The 7,941-nt window shown below is 40.9% G+C and overlaps 1 protein-coding gene across 1 annotated transcript in view; it reads right to left on the bottom strand.

The window, feature by feature from the left end:
* Positions 1-6,933, bottom strand: part of DCDC2C (doublecortin domain containing 2C) — a 38,220-nt gene extending 31,287 nt beyond the window's left edge. Inside the window, exons 1-3 of the mRNA XM_019520655.1 lie at positions 6,889-6,933; positions 3,635-3,785; positions 1,882-1,982 (exon numbers count right to left, since the gene is read on the bottom strand). Coding sequence (XP_019376200.1) covers positions 1,882-1,982; positions 3,635-3,785; positions 6,889-6,933 — 297 coding nt within the window. The remainder of the gene's footprint in view (positions 1-1,881; positions 1,983-3,634; positions 3,786-6,888) is intronic.
* Between the last annotated feature and the right edge of the window lie 1,008 nt (positions 6,934-7,941).

Here is a 7,941-nt window from a genome sequence, read left to right as displayed (position 1 = left end):
GGTAGGGGCAGGGCAACAGCATATCAAGGCTGCTCAGTCCTACAAAGCAGCTATGGGAACAGCGGCAGCTGGACCCACATCCTGGTAAGCAAAGGGGCAGGAGGAACTCTGATTTTCCATGATAAAAAAAACAAAATCAAACACCAAAATATATAAGTATTTAGAATTTATTTTTTTATAATGGTTGAGGCACTGCTTTAAAATGGAAATATATCAATAAAGCATTGTGTACTACTACTACCTATATATACAGTGGCTTTTCATTTTAAATTGGGGAAAAATGAGGATTGAAGGTTTTTGATGATTTGTTTTTTTATAATGTGATTTGGGATTGTTTAAACAGAGAAAACCTGGATCCCTGCTTATTACTTATAACACAACTGTCTATAATACTGTGTGTAATGTTGTTTAGAAAGCTTCTGAGAAAGTCTGCCTTCCTATTTCAATGTACATTTGTTGGTATGGTTATGTCACAAAGTAACTGTGTATAAGTACTGACAATTTCTGGTAATTCAGTGTGATGCTGGGCTAGAGCTCTGCCCCCATGCCCCTCTCAACCCTCTCCTTTCCGGGGTGTGCAAGTTAGAAAATAAGACAAAAAATATGGAATAACATTCATTTCCAGCAATAGAGACTCAGTCACATGACAAACAATAAACATAATAGTTTGGCACATGCTCACTGGGAATTTCAATCAGAGACCACAGAATTCCAGCAAGTTTCCACATTGCATCTAGGCAACCAAGCCCTTTTTTTAGGGCCTAACAGATCCAGAGTCATTCACGGACTGAAAGGCACTTTGGAAGATACCTCTGCTCAGGTGTCGAAAGGTAGGAGCTTCACTGACAACTATTCTAACTTACTGAATGAGATAGCAAGTAGAGCATATAAAGCTTAGAATGCCTGAACAGACAATTAAACCAATTTAAAAGCTATTTCTCTTATGTCTCAGAGCACAGGTCCATTAATATTTTATGGCTTATATACTGTAATTTAAATTTGTGGTTCATAACTAAGTTACCATACTAAGGATTATCACATCCGTGAATAAACTTGATTTTTATTATTTTTCTTATCTTTGTTGACTATTTAAAAATCTGAGAAATGGTACTGAAGTAGAAAAGGAAAGAATCTAACCTGGTTGCCTTCAGTTTACGCTACTCTGTGATACTCTGTAGGGTTAAAGACCACTTTTACCCATTATATCATGCAACTTTGATTCATTAAAAAAATTAGCAATGCAACGGCAAAAACAGAAGAGAATAATGCATTCTTGAATGTCTTGTATGAACCGAAAAGTGTCAGAGTTTACAGAGGATAATTTTTCTTTCCTTTTTTTTAATGGAACAGATTATATATCATTTTGATGCCAAATGTTGCAATAGCTTGACACAGAAATGTATTTTCCAGAGTGAACTCAACGTTGTGGGCCAAGAAAACTGTACTGATAGCTGGTCTATTCAGCAGAAATGGAACCGGTAAATTAGAATACCGATTCATTCGGCATTTCTGTGTTTTATTATTAAGAAAATACTATACCCAAGCAGCCATGTATACAATATGACCATACTCCATACATTTTGTTTCTTCTATGTTCATGGGTTGAGAGTTTTACAGACTTATAATTAAATCAAGTCTTGCACATTTTCTCTAATGTAATAGTTACAACAACTTATACGGAAGCCCGCTCTCATCCACAGACACAAAGTCATCAATCAATCCTCTCTCCCTTTTATCTGTCAACTAGATAGACAGATGTTAATTCCTAACAATCTATACAGATGAAATACAGTCAAGTGGTACTCTCTATCTGAAATGGCTTGTATATTTTGTATTAATAATTAATCAATCAGAGCACAAAAAGATATGCCTGGCATTCACCTGATCAATGGGTATCTCTGTTTTCATATTGTTGTCTTCCTGTACCTCTGCTGCCCCTTGAAGTTCTGTCCTGGATTCATCAGCTTTGAAGATACTTGGTGCTGTGATGTAATGAAGAATTTTATTTTTTAAATTGTGAATAAACTATAATCATAGAAAGTTAGGGCTAAAAGGGACCTCAGGAGGTTATGTAGAGTCCAACCCACTTCTCAAAACAGAACCATCCCCAACTATAGTATCCCAGTCAAGGCTTTGTCTCGCTGGGTCTTCAAAGCCTCCACACGAATTTCAAATGCATCTGTTCATTAGATCCATGTTTAGAATTATTAAAACTACATATCTTCCTTTTTTAAGCAAAACTATCAATTCATAAAAAGCATGTCATGTTATAACATGATAAAAGCCAGCTGGTCTGCTGACGTTATTCAAAGGAGGCTGAAATTTATTTTGCACATAGCTTATTCTCTTTGTCTCTCTTACTCTCCAACTCTCTGGATTCATGAATATTTAAGTCTTTATAAAAATTTGGTGTGGACACACATTTAATAAGGAGCTAACTTAGGCCTCATATGGACATTCAATTTCTCCTGGGAGAGTTGCTGCTCTCACAGAAGAAACAGAACTTCAGGCATTTTCTCCCAGAGTAAAAATGGCTGCTCCAGGAAAAAAAAAATAACCTGAGAACAACGAGGGGTAAATCACTTCCAGGAGAGTTTCTCCTGGGACAGTGAACATTGGTACATGCTAACCACACAGGCTGACCATGGGCAGCCTGAGCTAACCAATCAGGGCTGCTCTATGCACTGCTGCCATCTGTTGCCAGGCAGATTAAGGGAGCCCCCACAGGCTGCACAGTGTCAACATTATAAGCTCTCTACTCTTCAGGGTCTCGACATTTGAACATCCATACACATGGCTCTGGGTAAGTTTTTCTACCACGAGAACAAATCTGAGAGAATTCTCCCAGGTTATTTGAATGTGTGTACTCAGACTTACTTTATAGCAAAAGTATAGCAGATACGTTGCAGAGCCTCATATCAAAATAAATCATTCTACTTTGGGGTTACCTCTTACAAAGTAAAGAGCAGCCTTACATCAGTGTAAGTTACACCATGGAACCAATTATTTGTCTGCTCCCCTCTCATCAGTTGCATCCTGGGAGAGAAGTTTGCTTAATGAAAATCCAGTCCTTTCCCACCTACTTGTTAGGCACTGCAATAACAAGCAAGCTTGGGAGAGCTGGCCAACTGTACACTCCTTACTATGGAATAAAAACCAGAGTAAATTACTCTGAAGTAATCATGTTTTGTGCCCTCACTGAAAATGGAAGTTTCAAAGAAGAGGTTGAGGGAATATATCAGAATATCCTAAACCCTTAAGACAAGGGTGTCAAACAAAACCTGAAGGCTGCATCCAGCCTGCAGAGGTGAGTCATCCCGCTTACAGGGCTTTTCACTGTGGCTCCCAGAGCCACTATGCCAGTGCAGTTGGACCCAGGGGGTTAATCTGCCCCTCCCCCTTACCCACCTGGGAATTTCTAGGTTTTGATCACTGCTCAGTATACAAATCAGCAGCACGGAAACAAACAGCAGAAGCATTGACCCCGCATGCTGCACTGACACAGCAGGTCTGCCAGCCACGAGGAGAAGCCTCATAATCCAGATCCATCCTGCCAACTCAAATAAGTTTGACAGTCCAATCCTAAGGAATACTTACACTGCCTTACAGAGCAGATAAGAGTTTTTCTTGTTACCTTCAGCAATGGATGGCATAACCTCTTCAGCACTTGCCTGCTTGTCTGTGGCATAAAAAACTGACTCTTCTCTCCTATTTGCCACTTCAAGATTTTTTTGTGAAGTTCTTGAAGGTCTAATGGAAATTTTACTTGCACTTCGTTTCTCTGACTAAGTGAAACATTACAGAAGGAACATGAAAATGGGAAACAAGCCTCTCATACTTTGTTAATTATACCAAAATAATTTGTTTGCAACTGCAATATTCAGCATTAAAAATCATTAAGTTTAGTTTTATGTAATGCATATATTCTTTATTACTTTAGTTTCTTAGAAGGCTTTTCCAAGTTTGAAAAGCCTTTCCAAGTTAATATAACAGTAGCCCTTTAATCTGCATTCCTGTACTGCTGATGTTACTGACAACAGCTAGAATAGGAGGGTTAACTTAGTCAACATTACTAAATGATTTTAATCAATTTTTTATTGCAATGTGAAAGGACATTTACATTAGATTGTAATGCAATTTCCCATGACCAGACCATAACTGTGCCTACAATTTATCATAGCAAACCATTAACCCTAATCAAAGCTGTTGTAATACTGATTCTCATACAATTATAGTTCTTATAGTTTTAGTTGCCTAAGACTAAAAATCATGACTATATTTTTTCTGAGAAACTGCTGAGTTCTTATGTGGAATGATACTCATTAAATTTTCACTGTAGCAAGGATGTGTATTGTGAACCTGTACCTTCAAAAATATCAATAATGAACTGCAGAGTTATATACTGTATGTGGGCTTAAGGAAGAAGAGAGCAGGATGCAAATGTATAGAGACAACATATCTGGAAGAACACTAGCTGCTGATAAGTATCTTATTTCTACTTTGAGAAAGACACATTAGAAGAGATATGTAGGAACTCTCTGATCCCAATGGACGAGGAACCATGAGGCTTGAGATGACAGCTCAGAAAATCCAAGACAGTTATTTCAAGTCTCAAGAAATTTTGGCCAATGGTGTTATACCTGGAGTTTTGAACTGGATGGGGCCAAGTAAGTTGGAATGTTGATACTTAGTAAACCTAGTAAACTTGCTTTGGAAGTACGTGGGATAACTTTAACATGAAATCTCTTGATACCATTTTCATGGACAGAGTAGATTCACATCTATGGACAAAGTAGATTCTTGGTGACACATGTGGCAGTGGGGGGTGATGGTGATGTTTGTTGGTGTTTTACTGGTAGCTCATTCCAAGATAGATTTGCTAAGTAAATAATCTGCATGGCTGTTTAAAGTGATAAACAAGGAGTAGAAAGTGGAGCTAAACGGGAGCTGGAATCTCTCCTTGCCCAAATGCACATCCTCACTGTAATTGCATTCATGCCACATACACTAGGATTGGAGATTTTTGCCCCAGCAGGATCCATAAGGTGCACTGTAGTCCAAGATCTCTTTGTGTCCTGCACCAAGAGAAGAAGGGGTATTACATACTTCATGCTCCTTCTCTACAACTTTGGGTAGAGACAGAGGACTTTTGTAATTTTGTGTCTGGAAGCCTGCTCTGTTAAACACAACACTAGATATCTTTATGTTGTCCTTTGTAAAATACAATGATAATATTTTTAGGTGTATTAGAAGTAGAAAGCCTACCAGGGGCTCAGAAGTGCCACAGAAAGGACAAAACCAGGAGTAAAAGGAGCACCCAAGGAGATTAGGGCCATTACAGAGAAACTAGAGCTGTTCTTTTCATCAGTTTTCACCATGGAAGATGTTAGGGGAGATTTCCAGTCTGGAGCCACTACTTCCAGATCCCAATTAAGTAGAACTCAAATTGAGGTGTCAACAGAGAAGGCTATAAAGAAAACTGATCAATTAAACAGTGTCAAACCACCAGGATTGGATGATATTTACCCAAGAGCACAAAAAAAGCTCAAAGTCAGAACTGCAGATCTATTCATTAGTATGTAACCTATTACTACAAAGAGACTCTGTACTTAAGGACTGGAAGATAGCTAAGGTCACCCAATTTCTAAACAGAGTGCTAGGGGGGATCCAGGGAAGCCATGGATTGAGAAGTTTAACTTGTTCCTGGCAATTTCGTAGAAGATATATTAAAAATAGAATTGTCCCATTACATAGAGAAAAAAAATTTGCTGGGGAAGAATCAACATGGCTTTTGTAAACGTAGGTAATGCCTCACCAATCTACTAGAGTTCTCTGAGAGCATCAATAAATATGTGGATCATGGTGGTCCAACTGATATTGTGTACCTGGACTTTGGCAAGGTCCCGCAACAAAGACTGTTAACAAAATCAGGCCATTACAAGGAAGGTCCACTCTTATACAGGCAGTCCTCAGACTTAAGACACACTTGGTTCCTGAAAACGGCACGTTAAGTTGAAACGTCATAACTTAGAACCTATTTTCCCATAGGAATAATGTTATAAATGGAGGACTGGTTCCTTTACAATGCTGGATACAGCCGCATCCAGCTGGTAAGTCTGGTGTGATGGAAAGGGAAAGGGAAAGGGAAAGGGAAGAGGGGTGGGGGGGCAGATCAAGGCCCCCTGCGGTGAGGAAGGGGCTGGGGCAAGTTGTTTGTCTGGCAGCTCCTGCCACTCATCCAGGAAAGCATAGGGGGGGCGTGTGCCCCAGATCTGTGTGGGGTGGGGCAAGGCGGGGTGGACAGAGCTAGGGCTGCACTGGGCTGCACTGGGAGCAGGGGTATCCTGTGTCCACGGCTGTCCCACGCCTCCCCGGCCCAGCTGGACAAGCAGCAGCAAAGCATGGGGGGGCAGCAAGGCATGGGAGGGGCCTATGGCAGGCTATGGCCTCCCCCATAGCCTCCACTCCACCTCCCACACACCTCGATCTGTGGGCATACGCCCTGCCCGTACCTTGCCACCACTCACCCAGCGAGGCAGGGGAGGCATGGGATGGAGCTACGGCTCGGCAGGGGTGGTTCCCACTGCTGCACACTGCTTGTCCAGAGGCAGCGCAGTACCCCTGTCCCACGCCTGCTCCACCCCAGCTGGGAGAGTGGCAGGAGGGCATAGCCCCTGCTCCCAGCACAGCCCCGGCCCTGCTGGCCCCACCTGCCCCACCCCACACAGATCCAGGGGCACACCCTCCCATGCCCTTCTGGACAAGCAGTAGGAGCTGCCAGACAAGCAATTTTCCCCAGCCCCTGCCCCTCCCTCACTGCGAGGGGGTCTTCATCTGCCCCCCCACACCCATTCCCTTCCCCCTCCCCTTCCACCACACCAGACTTACCAGCTGGATGCAGCTGTATCCCAGCACTATAAAATCAAAACCCATGTCAGAAAGTTGAAACAGAGCATCAATTTATAAACATCTTAAGTGCCATTGGTTGTAACTCGAAAAATTGTAAGTTGAGGACTGCCTGTATCAGTAACTGGCCAGGAAACAAAGTTAGATTTAAATAGCCAGTTTTTGCAATGGAAGGAAGTAAACAGGGAAGTCACCCAAAGAACAGTGCTAGGGTCTGTACTGTTTAACATGTTCATAAATCATTTGGGAAAGGAAGCTGAGTAGTAAGGTGGCCAAGACCAGGGACAACACCAAATTATTTAGAGTGGTAAAGAACAAAGCTGACTGCAGGAGGAACTTTTAAAATTGACTGAATGGGCAACAAAATGGCAGACGGAAGTCAATATTTCTTAGTGATACATATGGGAAAAATAATCTATGTCCCAAAAAAAAAAAAACAAACAAATGATAGGCTCTACATTAGCTGTTACTACACGAGAAAAAAGATTTGGAATTATGGATAATTCTCCGAAAACAGCCTATTGTTCAGCAGAAGCCAAAAAAGGCAAATAGAATGCTAGGAATTATTAAAAAGAGGATTAAAAACAAAACAAAAATTTTCCTTCTATTACTGTAGAAAGCAGAGTAGATTTTCATCTTAACCAAATCAGTTTCTGCAGCTGAAGCACACTTCATCAGATGATGGTGATCTGATGAAGGCAATCTAAGTTCTTTCCTTTTACTACAAACAGTGCTTTATTAGGTTGCACAGCTGTAACAAACACCAACATTTTTTAAATTAGGTGAAATTTTTCAAACTTTGCTGCCTAAACTAGACATTTTAATCAATACTGAGGTGACAAAGTGGCCTGATTTTCAGATGCACTCCAATGGTGGTATGCTGAGGCTAAAAAGCAGTTAAGTCAAGTAAACTATTCCTTTATAAAACAAGTCAATTTTTTTTGCCTAGTCTGAATACTTACAGCAGGGGTGGGTAACATTTTTGGCTGGAATGCCAAAAGCACCCAAACCTCCACCCACACTTCAACTTGGTAT

Source organism: Gavialis gangeticus, unplaced genomic scaffold (genome assembly GCF_001723915.1).
Source record: "Gavialis gangeticus isolate Ggan-Ray unplaced genomic scaffold, GavGan_comp1, whole genome shotgun sequence".
NCBI classification, from domain to species: domain Eukaryota; kingdom Metazoa; phylum Chordata; order Crocodylia; family Gavialidae; genus Gavialis; species Gavialis gangeticus.
Note: the sequence above shows the minus strand (reverse complement) of the source record. Positions and strands in the feature narration are given on the sequence as shown.